The following is a 17,118-nucleotide window of genomic DNA, read 5'->3' as shown; positions in this document are numbered from 1 at the left end:
TTAGAAAATATCCATTAGTCTTGAAGTTTGAGACGATTTAACTCCTTGTATCTCGGAAACGGACTCAAATTTTCATATTTTAAAAATGATTAAAAGTGAAAAAAATAATATTGGAGAAGGAGGAGAATGTGATAAAAATAAATGGAAAAATAATTTACGGGCGATCTAAGGTCGGAAAAGCGAGTGGGGGTGAGTTTTTAAGGGGAAAAAATGGTTTATCTCGATTTCCAGCAAAACTACATGTTCTATGGAAAAAAGGGAATTAGTAAAGCAATAGGTAATAAAATTCTATCTACAACTTTTGCATTCACATTTATTTCACATAAAGGTGAAATTGAAATAACGAAATTTTTTATTTCTTACAAAAAACATTTTTTTTTTCATGAAATTTGGTGAAAACTTACGTTTTTATGTATCAGAGGCACTGTAGTTTATTTAATTTGTAATATTTATTTTATCACTTCATTTTTTCAACATAAAATCGAAAAAGCACCTTAATTTTAAATCAAGAATTCTCACGTCAAGATATAAACTTCTCTTAAAAAGTCAGTAAGTAAGTAAAAGTAAAAACAAAATCAAAAAAACCGCACCAGCATGTTAATTTTCGTTTTTCGTTTAATTAGAGTGTGAAATTTTAATAAATAATTAAAAATTTTATAAATGATCTAAAAAAAATTTCGGATGTGACTTTTTTGGATTTTTTGCCTATTCTGAGAAAATTTACCATGGTGTTGGTAATATTTGTTACACCATCAGAAAGTAGAGATTTCAACGATCAAAAAACTGACCGACTTTTAAAACAAGCTCATATTTTGACGGGAGAATTTTCTATTTAAAATTAGAGTGCTTTTCGATTTCAAAACGAAGTGAAAAAATAAGTATTACAAATCAAATAAACTACAGTACAGTTTGAAACATAAAAACGTTTTCACCAAATTTCATGTAAAAAAATGTAATGATAAAAATGAAAAATTTTGTTATTTCAATTTTTCCCATATAATTTGAGGTTATGTGAAAAAAATGTGAATACAAAAGTTGTAGATCTTTTTATTACCTACAACTTTACTATTCACCTTTTTTCCATAGAACATGTAGTTTTGATGGAAATCGAGATAAACTGTTTTCTTACCTAAAAAACTCCCCCTCACTTGCCTACTGTGGTGTTTTTTCGATACTAAGTCAAAATAAGGTGAAATGAATATTTGGAACATAAAAAGGTAAGTTTCCACCAAATTTCGTGAAACAACATGTTTTTTATAAAAGTTATAATCGAAAAACCAAAAACTTGATTTTTTGAATTTTTTGTAAGGTAATTCTGCCTAAAATAGAAAAAAATCTACACCCTAAGGTTAGGCTCTTTAGAATGTACCCCCGATAGTAACAAATCGCCGAAAAATTCTCAGCAGAAAAATCAGTTCAAAATTTGATACAATCGATATAAATAAATAATTATTGACATTAAATATGCATATGTCGGAAAATATGTGTCCCCTTCACCTTTAAAGTACTTTCAAAGCACTAAAAAACAACCCTTTATACGCGAAAAAATTTTTGAAGTAAGTTTGGGGTGGATTCGCACTTCTAAATATTCACTAAATAAGGTGAAATAAAATGGATTACATAAATGTATTAAACTATAATTATATTTGAAATATTCAACGTATTTTTTGTCTTATCACTTTAGTTTTACATCAGGTATGACGCACGATAAAACATATGCAATTGTTTTCATTATCTGACATATTTTTTCCAAGAGAACCTTCAATTTCATACAAAAAACTATTGAAAGACTATAATTGTCCTATCACCTCATTTACAATGTAAAATAAATTTTTCTCGATCGCGTGCAATATAATATATTTAAGTTGGAATTACCCACATTGAGTACTATTTTATACCTTGAGGGGAATTAACCTCTTTTCCACATCGTAGAAATACGTATTTTCCACCTGGTATACCCGAAAACCTGTTATGTGTTTATTTTTAATTCATATATTACGTTTAGTACAATCAGTCCTGAAAAGATCAGTCTTGTGAGTGGTTGACACATAAAAAGAAAATTCTCGAAAGTTTATAATTACTCGATGTACTTATCACAAGATAATTCCAATCAATTTTTCTTATTAAATCATTTCTCAACGATACATTATTCAAATAATTGCGTGAAATAAAAGTCTCGGTGATTTCTGTAAATACGATTGGAATTGTTAACTCAAATTACTAGACTTTCAATTCGGAAATTGTGATAGAAGTATTGGTGTAGTGAAAACATGGTTGTCGAAATCCCGTTTCCATTCAGTTTGTGTCTTCCTAATTCTAAGAAAAACGAAGAAAAACAATGGCCACAAATTGTAGCAATAATTATAAGTAAGTATTTAATTAAATCAACCAATGAAAACGTATCGATGGTTTCAAGTATTTATAAAATTATTTAAGTATCATGTGCTGTTTTCATTTCATTATTCTAAATATAGTTCTTGTTTTTGGCAAAATCTTTACTAGTAAATCAATTTTTCGGTACGATTTTTTTGATCAACAAGTCAACACGTACCTACTCGGTTTTTTATCACAAAAACATTAAATACGAATTAGTAAATGTTTATTGTATGTTTTTCCTTAAGTATTATCACTTAAAATATACTTAGTGAGTCAAACTATTTTGGAATTTTATAGACTACTAAATAATGGGCCAGTGGAACCGGCCAAATCTTCAGATATTTTTATACCTAAAATATTATCACCAAATAATGTCAAAGATCAACCAAACGCTATCAGCAGGATCTAGCTTCGATGCCGTAACTAAAAATGTAACCATGAAAGTTTAAGCACCAACATAATTTCCTAGCAGAATCGAAGCAATGTTCTTCCAAACGTTGTCATTAAAACAATCGGGAACTTTCCAATGTTTGTCCTTCTACCCCTAATTGTATTATCGAAACTGCCCTCAAGAATGGACTTAAGTTACAGCTTGCCTGTCCTATGTCCACTATTTATACCTTTAGTTTTTGACGTCTAATCTTCGTAATACCCGATAATGAACTCTTTGATGTACCAAGAAATATGAAAACACAAGCTTTAGAATCTTCATTACTTCAGACAAACTTACTCTATAAGCGAATTAGACAAACTGCAGATTCCTGTCAAAATCCTGCAATCATCCCTAACCTATCAGTAATGGCCAAGAAACAGAAGGATCTCTGTCTCGTAGTACTACAAATTAAACATACATTCACCTCCCTCCATCGCCTCTTTCATAAAACCCAAAGCTACCCCGAAAAACAAATCCATAACTGATGAAACAAAATCTTGCATCAGAAAAGTTTTCAATATCAAGTTTGGAGATGGCTTTTCTAAAAAACTTTTTCGGTCGTAATGATCCTCTAAAAGAAGCTTATAACTTCACTGTCAACATTAATGTTCTCCTCGAACATCTTGGCACATATATATTCACTGGATTGCAGAAAAAACTAGAATAAAACCACAGAGAAACAGCCCAGTTCGCAAGTTTAGCATCTACTAATTCAAACGACTCCAACCTTCACGTTTACGATCTATCTTTACTGTAGGGACTTCTTTAAAAGATTAAAAATTCTCTTCCTTCCTTATTCATCTTCGAATCCGTTTGCCTAATTCGTAAGCGTTGCTTGGCTATCCACTTAGGAACGCGCAGCTTTATCTACTTACTCCACGTTCAGAATTAGTTAAGGGTTCAATATTTTACAATGCAAAAAATGCACAATCACTTGCCAAATCGACATAGAACATTTCTCTCTCTCTCTCTATAATATTCTTCCTTAGAATATTTTCTGCCATCAACTTTTTATCAGATAAATTATCAACTTATGAAATTTCATTTTGTTTCAGGTACTTTTGCAGGCATAACGAATGGCTTATTATATTCTTGGGCCTCGCCTTTCCTCATCAAAATCACTCAAGATAAAGTTAATTATAACATAACAGAAGAACAAGCTTCACACTTCAATACCATCCATCCTATGGCTATGCTATTAGTATCGCCGTTATTTGCGAAGTTACCGGATACGTTTGGAAGGAAAAGGACATTATTGTTGATATCCGTTCCTCAAATAATCGCTTGGTTGTGTTTGGGATTCGGAAAATCTGTATACGTGTTTTATATAGCGAAAATCCTCGCGGGTTTTTGCGACGCGGTTTTCTTTGCGGCGATGCCCATATACGTAGGAGAAATCGCCATACCAGCAGTAAGGGGTAGTTGGGGAAACCTATTAGCCATTTCCTATTATATAGGGGAGTTTTTGATTAATGTAATTGGTAGTTATTGTGAAATTAGATCGACTTCTTTCATTTGTATACCATTACCGATGATGTTTCTAGTATTATTTTCGATGATGCCGGAATCGCCATATTTTTACTTAATGCGCGGGGAAGAAGAAAAAGCTAGAGAATCACTCATATTCCTTAGAAGAACTACTAATATAGAAGCTGCGTTTACGCAACTAAAAGCTGACGTTGCTAGACAGATGTCGGAATCGGGTACTTGGAAAGATCTATTCAAGATTAAAAGTAATCGGAAAGCCTTAACTGCTGGTATATTTTTGAGATTCAGCCAACAGATGTCGGGGATGATCGTATTTATAACTTATACACAGTATGTTTTCCAGAAATCGGGTGGTGATATCAGTCACGAAGTCGGTTCTATGATATACACTGGTTTACAAGTAGGATTGAATTTCTTAGTGTTGCTATTTGTTGTTAGTAAATTAAGTAGAAGAACCTCTTATATTGTTTCTCTATTATGCACAGCGTTAATATTGTATGTGATGGCTACGTTTTATTACATCGATTCCTACACCAAGATTGATCTAAGCGCTTATAAATGGGTTCCTATTTCTACTATGGTTATATATCAAGTTTTCGCTTCAGTTGGCATCACAATCATCCCAACTTTGATGTTGAGCGAATTATTTTCAGCCAGTATTAAGGCTAAAGCGATGGTGTTTATGGTATTGACGTTCGGTTTGGGTAGTTTTCTCACGAACTACATATTCTATTACGTAAATACTCTTCTCGGTTTCTTCGCACCTTTTTACGTGTTTGCTATTTGTAATACTTTAGCTGGGGTATTATCGTTTTTCGTTATTCCGGAAACCAAAGGAAAAACTTTAGAAGAAATCCAACAGTTATTGAAAAGAGGCAAGAATGATGTGCTGAAAGAGGAAACTCGTCTGTGATACATTTAATATATTTTTTTATTTTGATAAATGACATTTTATAAAGATTTTTTTGTGAATATAATTATGTGAATGAACGATGTGGTCTAATATATTTCCCTTCTCTTTATTGGCATTAAACCTTTGAGACAATAATTTCATTTTAGTATCTAATTGGGTTGGATACTCAATTTTATATCATTAGCAAAACCAGATACTAGTTTTTTAGGAGACGGCGTATCCTGTTCATTACGGGTAATATGTGGAACCTCAATAATTTTCGTGAATTATATAATAATATAAGGCCTAGGCTACTCAAAATTTGAGTCTTTTCTATCGCTTTAATTTTTGTTTGTACAAAAAAAATCAGAAATCATCATAATAGAATTATACCAATTTTATTGCTTGGTTACTATTATCGATTTTTCAAAATTACTACATACTATGAAGTTTCAAAACACGCTTTATTGACATACAATAACAAATGTTAAAATATATTTTCCTGTAACAAAAATAAATAGTTTTAAATTCTAACAATTGAAAAGATAAAATCAATCAATCTAGAATATTTTTGTAGACTATATCATAAGTTTTTTCTTTGGGTGCAAATATGTGTAAATTCCGGGAATTAGATACAAGTGAACACGCGAAAAGGAGGGCCAGTTGAAATAATTGGAATCCGAGGTATGATAACATTCAAAATTTTGTTATACGAGGCCTTGTTCCATTACATGGAGATGGAGAAGATATTCCTTATTACCCATCTGTAGGAGCCTTAGCAGCTGAATTAGAGGACGATGAAGACGTTCTTACGGGACAGGACAATGCAGAAGATTTTATGGACCCTCCATTGATTCAGGATGAGCAGCTTGTGCAAGGCGCACATTCGTTGGAGCGAGTGGAAGCACAACCGACTGAATCTCTCGTGAATTTGCTGTGGAGAGAACAGTCTTTTCTATTTGATGCGAATAACATAAAATTTGGTGGGTCTGAAGAGTTACCTTCATCTATAATGGAACTGCAAAGTCCGTATCAGTTTTTTACCTACTTTTTCACGAATCCGTTTATGGAAAACATTGCTGCTGAATCAGCAGCTGTCCAGGAACAACCGGACAGACCTGAAAAATTCCAAACTGCTGAAACTATAGTCAATTGAATTGGATGTATAGATTAAATAGATGTTGACTAGACCATCGGTAATATAGTACGTTGATAATATAGTATTTAGGGTTTCAACTTCCTTACTGCATGTTAGATGGCGCTGAAGTAGTAAAATGTTGATATTTGTTGACAATTTTTTTTTGTTATTGTGAAAAATATTTTTTTTTGATAAACAGTATACTATGTTACTTCTAGTACCTCCCAGAATATGTGTACAAAGTTTCATGATGATTCGTCAAGTAGTTTTTGCGTGATAGTGTAACAAACATCCACGCTTCCACAATTTGTGGTATTAGTAAGGATCATATACCCTAATATGAGGAAACAACATCTTTTTTATCACCGTTTGTAAAGTACGAACTTTAGACACACTTTTACGCACTAGTGTGCGAAGAAACATATTTTAAGCACTAGTGCGTAAACATTAACATTATTAAGGTCTCCGTAGCGTAGTCACTAGGGTACAAGGCTTACATGGGGAAGGTCACAGGTTCAAGTCGCGCTCATTGCAATTTTTTTTCTACTTGTGTAGTAATAATTGCCATTTATGCATGCCGAAAAGAAGAATTTACAATTAAATTTGATAACCGCAGAAAGTAAATCTTTAAATTAATTACTGAATTCGTCTGTTGTTTCAATAATTTGTTCTAATCTTGATTTAAATGTTCAATATATAATTAAATATATATTTTATAAGAAATCAACAAAAGGTTTATAGTTTATTCTAATGAAAAAGTAAACTTACTTTAAGCATTAGTGCGTAAACGTATTTTGATAAAATTTTCGCTAATCGAAAAAATATTGTATGCAATCCGTGTGTAAAGGCCTTTTTTCGACTCGTGTGATTGTCACAGTTGTAGAAAAAGACACACACTTGTTGCATAAACAACTATTTCAGCTCTTAATTTTTCGAAAATTGTTTCAAACAACAAATGAAGCTCATAGAAAGCTTCATGAAAAAGTTTATAAAATTATTATGTATATTTGTCTGATATTACTAAAGTTACTTTAATGGTTTTACCTTGATCTTATAGTTCTTCTAGCAAATATTTTTGTTAATTCCTTAATTCCAATTTTCCAAAAGTTTATTTTTTTTCCACTTCTAGTCATTAATATGAGCTGTATATACTAGTTTGACCAAATTTTATGCAAATAATTTGAAATTTATTCATCTCGCTGTATTTGACTAACAAATTTTTGAATAGTTAATTATTTTCCCATCACACCCGATCCATCAACTCGATAAAATGGAACTTTATGCCTTACAACATGAAAACATCTTGTTTCTGTGGGTACCATCATACACGGGAATAAAAGGCAACGAAAAAGTAGATTCTTTAGTCCTAAAATCAACCTCAACGTACCACTCATTACAAAATTTCTTCACGCCGATCGCAAAAATGGCAATCAATCTGGGAAAAAACCGAAACAAATTTAAAACAAATCATACCCGAAATTAAAACTAAACTGCCACTACCCAAAAAAAGAAGAGAACGTGTAATCCTTAATCGTCTAAGAATTGGACACACATTTATATTTTCTAACAAAAGAAACGGCCAAACCAGACTCACAGTGAAGCATCTACTAATCGAATGTCCTCAAAATGAAGATGTTACAAGCTAGTAAAAAATTTGAAATCAATTCTCTCTTCATCCGGAACCGAAGTGGTATGTTATCCTGAAGACACAAATTTGATATCTAAAATCTAATGTCTTATTATTATAAATTATGGTACTATGTTGTAAATGTCTCCCCTACTAATAACTCTTGGTAATTGATGGGGGGATATGTATGATTAAATAAAAGAAAAAAAATTTTTATCATGGAAGAACAGATGAAATAACATGATTTAACTCCAGCCGATTTTTTAACATATACTTGGACACAGCTACTATAGATTTATGACACTATTTTTAGGTAATTTATTGTATTCCAAAACAGGTTTTAATCAATTTTTCATTATTCAAAGTATATGTTGCGAAGTGAAAATACCGAATAACAAAGTTGTATAAATTATTTGCCAAAAAAACTAAACGTTAAACGAAGCATCATCCAATTTGAATTGCAGATTATTTTGTACCAGGATTCTATGCCTTATTTACTATCGCCTCAACCTTCCCTGATATTTTAATAAGATCTCCGAGAATATAAGTTTATTGCAAATAATTTCTCCTCCAAGTTTAATATTTTTACATAAATATAAAAAAGAATATTACCTATAATATTGTATTCATTACTGTTTTAAAGAGAGGTATTAAATAGATAGTTAATTTATTTATTTCTCCGTTTTTAATGAGTTTAGATTTGTTACAAGGGCGGTTCTATGAATCTGTTGAGATTCAAATTTCCTTTGTTGAAAATGCAAAACTGCACGTATCAAAATATCAACAAGCTGCGTAGTTTCTGTTTGATTATTCACGAAAATTAGCATGAATACCGTTGGGACCCTTGCATCATCGATTTACTTGGTTAATAAGTGATTTACTGAATGTCGTATCTACAAGATGTCCACTATATTGATTTTTCGACGTAACCTCCTTTTAGCTCCATATACTTTTCCCAGTAATGTTCAATAAGGTCGATACCCTTTTTATAATAAGAATCGTCAAGCTCCTCAAAATAACCATTAACTGCCGACATCAATTCTTCATTTTAAGAAAATCTTTGACCACCGAGCCATTTGTAAAAGTCTGGGAATAGAAAATAATCCGAGGGGTTAAATCTGGCAAATAGGGTACAAGAGGTATAAATTCAAACTTAAATTCATTAATTTTGGCCATTGCAATAACGGATGTGTGAGCTGATATATTTTTTGGATGAAACAACACTTTCTTCTTAGCTAAATGCGATCGTTTTTGCTTGATTTCTTCGCTTAAACGTTGGAGTAAGTTGATAGTCTCTCTTTTCACAAGATAGTCAATGAAAATTATCCCACGCGCATCCCAAAAAACCGACGCCATGACCAAGCCTGCACAAGAAACGGTTTTTGCATTCTTTAGAGCGGATTGCCCTTTTCAGTCCGTTGTTTTGATTGTTCCATGGATATGGAACGACGCAAAAATCCCGCTTTATTTTTGTGAAACATTTCTAAACATTAAATTGTGAGCACAGCCTTCTGCAGTCCAAATTTTCAGTACCGCACTTTTTGAAATGCCTACTATGTCTGCTAGTCCGCGTACTTTATCATCCATTACCGTTTTATGGGTTTCCTTCAACATTTCTGGAGTCGTCACCTCATTAGGTAGACCGGTGCGATGCTGGTTGTCGGTCACCAATATTTTCCATGTTTACAATTCACTATTGAATGGCGTCTTCAAACTTGAAACATATGGGACTTCTGGGATCCTCCTCGTAGTTAAGAGAAAGATCCCATATCCAACTTAAGTCAAATTAGACTTCTTAAATATCTCCCAGTTTTAATAATACAAAATGCGACCAAACGAGAAGAAAATGTTGGCAAGAATTTCAAAAGGAATGTTGAATAGGATTGTAAAGTATATTATTTCGATATCTCAAAATTTTCAATGAGCTTCGAAAGCTTTACTTAAGATGGTTTGCTTTCGACTACAAACACAATCGTATGACAATTTAGTAAGAATGTTTGACGTTCTCCAACCACTATATGGTTGATATTTGTGCCACAACACACCAGAGAACAAACAGCTGTCCAATCAGTTGTTTTCTAGGGGTCGATCAGCACCAACGAAGACCAAAATGAGTTTTCCAGTCTATAAAATATTTCCAAGGTACACTACTTTCGAAAAGAAGTTATTGAGGCGATATATTGCGGATTTAAATAAGAAACAACTCTATTTGCACCAAAATATGCGTTAAAAGTGGATGGAACCCGAGCTTCTGAATCGTATTTCAGAGCTGATTATTTTTAGAATTAAAAAAATATGAACCAAACAAAGGATTGACTTCATTCTTTGATCGAAAGGTATCGAATAATTATTAATTACGTGACTAATTTCACAACCTTGATTGAAAATGAAAATTTAGTAATTTTTCTAAGATTAGGTTAGGTTAGGTTAGGTTAGGTTAGGTTAGGTTAGGTGAGGTTAGGTTAGGTTTTTTGATAAAAATGATGCATTCGCATACTTTTTTCACAGGTATCTCCAGAAGTAAAAGTCTCCGCATAAAATCGTTGTGATAAATCGATTTCTCGTTTCATCAATAGTCTATGTATAGAGTTTTATGAAGATCGTCGTGGGGTGGCTAACAAAACGTTGGTGATCATTCGATTAATTTTGAGCTGTAGTATAACCATGTCCAATACCGAAAATTTCCAGGATTTGAAAATTTTTTATCAAATAATTCATTTTGGAAACCCTTTGGAAAAACAAATTAAAAATAATTACTAATACTTCAGGTCTATAATAATATTGTACATTATTTCGTACTATCACATCCACCAAACAATGTTGCGAAGCCATTTTAGTTTTTACAATAATTTTCTTAAAAATAAACTATCATAAAAATATCTAAAAGTGTATGTTGGGTACTCACAAAGTCATAAGTTTGCTCAAAGGCTTCAAGGCTTCGCTAGGTATTACTTTTAAACCGCAACCCTGAAGAATTCTGGAACAAAAAAATATTTAAATAAATTTCTTATTTCTTGGACCTTTTGATTTGTTTATATTTCTCAATATTCTTGATTTTAGGTCTCTTCTGTTTCAAAATTCAACTAAAATCAAGAGCCTTTAGAAGCATAAATATGCAACAATCTGATAATAAAATCATAATAAGAATTGCTGAATTAACTAGAGTGAATAAATTTTCTATTTATCGAGTAGTCACGAAAGAGTTTGCTGGGGATCATTCACCAAACCGAAAAACATGTAAAGAAACCCTGAAATCAGTTCACAAAGCTACTTAAGATTTTATACGTAGGACAATTTATAGTTTAGATAAGAACAGGACTTCGACATCAATAGTAATACATCAATTCTTCTTTAGTTGCAACAATATAAAACGGAAATGGGCTTATATTGTGTGAAGAAAATCAGATTTATCACGTGACTTTTATAATGTGATTTATAAGTGATCAAAAACTGTTTTGAATCAAGTTATGTTAAAAATGAGCAGTTTACACAGTTTGCATTCGCCTTGTAAGAACTCACGATAAATACATTAAACCAGAATTAAGAATGTTACAATATTCTTGAGAATTTTTATATGAATATTACGTCATAAATTAATAATAAAATCCAATTTGTGGTATATATTATTTTAATACCAACGATTAATACCAATTTAAAAATTTGCAATAAACTTTGAATAAAGAAAATCATATTATTGAATTATGGTATAATTTTATGAATAAATTGTGGTTCTTTCTCAATTTATTGGTGAATAAATTATTTAAAAATATGCATTTTCTGGTTGTGATCGATAATTATACTACGATGTGAAAATTTGAAATAATTTAATGCTCTAATGATAATTTTGTAGGTTATTATAAAATATAATCGCGCATATACAATTCTTGGAAAACCTCTGTATTTTTAAACATCTATTGAATAACTGTAGCTTACAAACTATATATTTTACCAGGCTAAAGGCTCGTTAAAAAATATTATAAAATCCACACTGTTTTGTAAAAATTATAGACAAACCATAAAAAATATTGAGGTTCAACAGCTTACAAATCAACTGTGTTGAAAAATATGAAAGAAATTTCGTTGAGAATTTCCCAATATAATAAAAAAGTTTCCAGATAGGTCACTTTGCGAATTCGCTGCTACCTGATTGATAAACAGTTCGGTGTACTCAAAGGGTAAACCTTTACGCCCTCATCTAATCTAGGTAGCTCGAAGAACTGATAACAATTTTTCTAGTCTATTATTAACGTCAAATTTATCGAATAGAACCTACTTTTCTACGTAATTGTAAACATTCCAGCAACAAACAATTTCTTTACATTTTATCAACCTAACATGTTTTCAATTCTCGAAATTCACGATATGAATTTAAATTCGATTGTATCCGAACGGTTTGTTGTCGTTTCGCTATTGGAAATCTCAAATTTAAAAACATTGTCGCGTCTCATACTAAACTATCGTATTTATAATCTCGACATTACTTGCATCTTGTGTAAACTTTCATCCATATAAATCTAAAATTCATAAGGACTTAAACCTAGTGAAACCGGAACATGCACTACGCTTATCATAATAAATAACCAGATCAAAATGAAGTGAATGGCTCCAAGCCAAAAGATTTACTTTTTACCGAGGATGTTGTACAAATTCTATCTCTGAAAATATGTAATTAACAAGTGCGTTGTACTAATTTCATAAATTTCATTTCAATTCTTAATATTACGAGAAGCGCTGTAGATTTTTCTTTCCCTTCATTCTCCATTTTCCTAACTCACTCAAAATGGTGATATCGAAATTTAGGACTCAATGTCATCGTTATAATTATTTACTAGTTTCATTCCGAAACACAGAGTTAGTTTAAAAATATCATAGAAAGCACCCTACTTTTAAGTTTGATTATAACTTGAAGCGTGTTTTTCAGATTTTCCAAACTGCAATTCCAGTTTCCAATATAACTAATTCTAAAACCGTGTTTCTTGGTGTTTTAAAATACATTAAACTATGCAGTTGAAAAGGACGGGATGTTCATCAAGAAAATGATTTCCTTCAGTATGCAACTACAACAATCTTGAGCTGGGTGATGATACATTCGCTACAGAAACGGCCAAGGCAAGAAACGCATTTTATGTTAGGGTTAACAGCCGTCCAAAAGTTACAAACATACATGTGAAACTAATTGAAACATATTAAACATTGGTTTTAAAGCGAGAGTTACTTTATTTTTCAATGGTTGGTATGCACGGGCTGCGTGCCATATCTGCTTTCTATTGAAAAACAAGGCGGTTTCTAATCAAGGAAATAGATTGCCAGAACTTTTTAGTTTACGTAAATGATAAATCTGGAATGTATGTCTAATCCAGCCGTCAAAGGATATTTGTGTGGATTCCTTTTTTGTGTAGATATTTCCAAAGCTAAACAATTTCTAAGAAAATAAGGTTATTCCTCAGTCCCGATGTTTGCAGTCCTGTATTTGAAATATGTATGTCATTATCCTACTCCAAAGTAAAAAAATTCAAATTTCATACAAATTTCTTTAGTATGGGTTTTGTCAAGACTATATCTAATAGTCGGCAAAAACGGTTTCAAGAGTTTTATATAACCAAGAAACGACAATATTACAATCTTTCAAAGTCACTAAGCACATTAAAATGTCACGTTGCAAAATATTTATTTTCCTTGTTCTCTCATATTCGTATAACAAAATTGGGGAGGAAGTAACAGACCAGTTACTTGTTCTATAACCCTCGTAAACGAACGAACTATGAAATTACTCTGTTATCGTCGCCTCTTCACGTAAACGGGCCAAACTATGACCTGCATTCAGAAGCTATCGTCCTCTATATATAGGTGAATCTTGACAGCTTCCGATGCAATCTTCGCTGTTCTAATAGAACGCGAATATCTTGTATGTAAATTTTCCTTTTCAGTATTTTATCACGAGAAAATGAGATAGCGGATCAGAAGGTAATTGAATCATGTATACTAAGTTTGTATAAGAGCATACTGAAGATTTATTGGAGGGATTATACTTTGTAAGTGACGAGTCTAGTCTAGAGAAATTGGTTTCCATTTATATTATTGGTTGGCGACGAAGTAATTTCGGTTTTGTACTATGAAATGCGACAGTTTGTTTTTTAACAATTTTTAATCAATTATGAATTTCCCATTTTGCTCAATGACCTTTCACCATCAAAAAACAAGTAGATGCGATTGAAGGTCATCGTCATTTGTAAAAGTCTGACCATTCAAAGAATTCTGCAAACTTCGAAAGAAATTGTAATTAGATAAACTCCAACATTTTTCCATGAGTTGCTAAAGATGTGTGAGACCTTGCATTATCATGGTGGAGCACTAAACCTTCCCTATTGGACAATTCTGGCCATTATTCTTTGATTGCTTCATCCAATTTCATTAATTGTTGACAGTAAACATCATAATTTATAATTTGGTACCTTGGATGCAGCTCAAAAAATACAAAACCTTTGTAATCCTACCAAACACTTCCTAGAACCGTGTAAAACCAACGCTCCAATTGATTTTGTTTGCCCAATTGTTTGTTATTTAAATTCAAGATAGGGTTGTATGTAAACGATTGTTTTATTTTTGTACTTAAATGATAGGTGACATTTTCTAATTTGTTGTGAAAAAACACTACAAATAAATAATTAATAAATATTATTTTCGTACAAATAAATTTACCAAAAAACTATGCGTGTACATTTTATTATTGACAACTTTGCGGCTCTTTAAAAATTTGGTAAATTGTAATTTTTGGCTCTCCTGACTCAAAACGTTACCGAATTGTAAAAATCAAAAAATTTGGAATTCCTTCTGATCCGTATTTAGATGCATGACATTAAATGTTAGTTGTATTAGTCAATTTGAAGATCAAATGCAACAATCACCGAAACATACAATGTCTTGGATGTGTACTATTATACAAACGTGTCTAACTTACTGAATTATGGTATTAGAGCTCACAATGAATCACATGAATCGCATGAATCGAACGTACGGTGTTGAACCGTTAAATATCGAAAATTATTGCCTTAGAAACGTGCACGTTTTATATGCAAACGCATATTTATGACCCCTTTCTCAAGTAATAACTTCCGAACGAAGCAGTTGAAATCCAATGCAGATATACTTCTGCAAATCAATCACGTGATATACACGTTCTCTATAATATCTCAATAACAAGAAAATCGGGATTTATCCGGGAAATCGGAAAGCTAGACGAAAGAAAATCCGACAAGATTAAATTCACTAAATGTATTGCTTGATAAGTTGTTGTTATATAAATATCGAAAGAAAATCAAAACCATTGAATCGTCTGTGAGGACATGTGCGATCTAAACGTTTTTAGAACTTTCTAGACTGATTATTAGATGTCGCCAACAATCTTGAACGATTCCTCGTGCCAACAATTAGAAGAATAGCTTAGCGATAGATAAAATTTTAGATATAAAACTACTAGAGAACAAGAAGATTCTGAAAGTGATTGTACAACGAAACCAAGTTTTTATATGGATCGTTTAATTTGGGGAGAGATACATAAACACAAATTTATTTCGTGTGGATTGTTATCAGATATCTAATAAACAGAATACATGGTGAAGCTTTTTGTGTACAAAAAAGGGTTTAATATATTTACATCCCCATTTGTTTTCAATTATCGTAGTTTTTTGTCAAGACATAGTTGTATCATTGATGATTGATTACGTTTCTAATAAAATGAATGTTTCACGAAGCCCACTCTGCTTTTTAACTTCTCACAATTCGCTTCACTGCCACAAAAAGTGCCCGAGAGTATGATTTACCGCTGAATCCCTGGAGCTTTATGTGGTGAACATATTAAAAAAAAAGGTCGACATTGGAGAGTACAACTTGTTTTTTACACGTTTGTATTTCTTTGGTTCATAACGAAAAAGATAGATCTCATTAATATCGTAGTTTGCCTAAGTTTTCAAAAAGTTGATAGACATTGAACACACTACAGGTTAAAAATTTGTTACTTGACCTCGACATTCGTAATGTGAAGATCGACTTGTATGAGATTTCAAAGAAACTTGTTGAACTTCATTATGCTGGGGAACATAAAGGTTAATACTTTTGAGATGGAACAAGACACATTTGCATGCGTTTGAACCAATTGTCGAAGCAGTTCATCCATTCCAATTGAGGTATTTCCAAAACATGTGATTTGTACGCATCTTCAGGTATAGAAAAACGTTGACCTCGCAATTTATTTATGATCAGCGCTGCGGAAACAAGAAGAAATAATAAACATTCAAAACGATCATCATCTTGGTGGACTGCGGCCGATGAACCACGTCTGAAGCGTCCAAAAGCAATAGTCAGATAGGAAGATTATAGTTTCAGTATATTGGGATGCGCTTGTAATATTATTCATAGACTATCTCCAAAATGGAGAGATAATCAATAGCGAATACTGCATGTTGGATCGTTTGAATGCTAAAATAAGGGAAAAATATGAAGAAGAATAACCCACTGCTTCACTAAGACAATGCACAGATTCACAAGTTGATGGTAACGATGTTAAATTGAACTAATTACACTTCGAATTGCTCCCTCATCCACCGTATAGCCGTATCTGGCCCCCAGTGACTATTGACTCAAAAAATGCTGGCCCGCTAGAATGACGTAGCAATTGCTAAAACTGAAGCCTATGTTGAGGCAAAAGACAAATCCTTCTACAGGCACGGCATCGAGAAGTTAGAGAAGCGTTGGAATGATTGTATTGCTCTTGAAGGAAATTATATTGATAAATGAAATGTATTCTTAGCAAAAAAATGTGTTTTTCTAGTTATTCACACGACTTATTGAGTGATTTTATCATTGAAATTATAGTTATACTTACAATCTCTTTAATAATGTGTTGTGGGAAAACGAATTTTCATCGATGTGTTCCAATTTGTTGTCTGAGAGAGTCCTGAAATCAAAATAACAATTAATAGTAACTTCATTCACATTTACGTCTGTATTTCAATGAAATTATTGTGACTAAGCTGGAATTTTGGAAATATTGTTGATATCCATACTGAACACACTGTTTGGATAAAAAATTTTTAGTGTAGGTGTAGGTGTAGTGTAGGTGTATTCAGTGAAATTATTTTTATCACCGCGTAAGCATTAATTTTAAT

The 17,118-nt window shown here is 32.0% G+C and overlaps 2 protein-coding genes across 2 annotated transcripts in view; one reads left to right on the top strand and one right to left on the bottom strand.

Moving 5' to 3' along the window:
- The window catches only part of LOC130449772 (follicle-stimulating hormone receptor), an 88,110-nt gene extending 71,268 nt beyond the window's left edge, over positions 1-16,842 (bottom strand). The window contains exons 1-2 of the mRNA XM_056787770.1: positions 16,836-16,842; positions 10,860-10,931 (exon numbers count right to left, since the gene is read on the bottom strand). Of these exons, the coding sequence (XP_056643748.1) occupies positions 10,860-10,867 (8 nt within the window). The 5' untranslated portion in view covers positions 10,868-10,931; positions 16,836-16,842. The remainder of the gene's footprint in view (positions 1-10,859; positions 10,932-16,835) is intronic.
- Positions 1,746-5,325, top strand: LOC130449773 (facilitated trehalose transporter Tret1-like). Its single transcript, XM_056787771.1, has 2 exons — positions 1,746-2,367; positions 3,865-5,325. Exons 1-2 carry the CDS (start codon positions 2,271-2,273, stop codon positions 5,208-5,210), a joined length of 1,443 nt encoding a protein of 480 aa, XP_056643749.1. The 5' UTR covers positions 1,746-2,270; the 3' UTR covers positions 5,211-5,325.
- Positions 16,843-17,118: the final 276 nt, after the last annotated feature.

The sequence above is a fragment of the Diorhabda sublineata genome, chromosome 10 (assembly GCF_026230105.1).
Source record: "Diorhabda sublineata isolate icDioSubl1.1 chromosome 10, icDioSubl1.1, whole genome shotgun sequence".
Taxonomy (NCBI): Eukaryota; Metazoa; Arthropoda; class Insecta; order Coleoptera; family Chrysomelidae; genus Diorhabda; species Diorhabda sublineata.
Note: the sequence above shows the minus strand (reverse complement) of the source record. Positions and strands in the feature narration are given on the sequence as shown.

Excerpts from the sequence above, each read along its gene's own strand:
- LOC130449773 (XM_056787771.1), top strand. The coding sequence starts at position 2,271 with ATGGTTGTCGAAATCCCGTTTCCATTCAGTTTGTGTCTTCCTAATTCT. Across the intron at positions 2,368-3,864 it reads AATTGTAGCAATAATTATAA|GTACTTTTGCAGGCATAACG; the intron begins GTAAGTATTTAA and ends ATTTTGTTTCAG.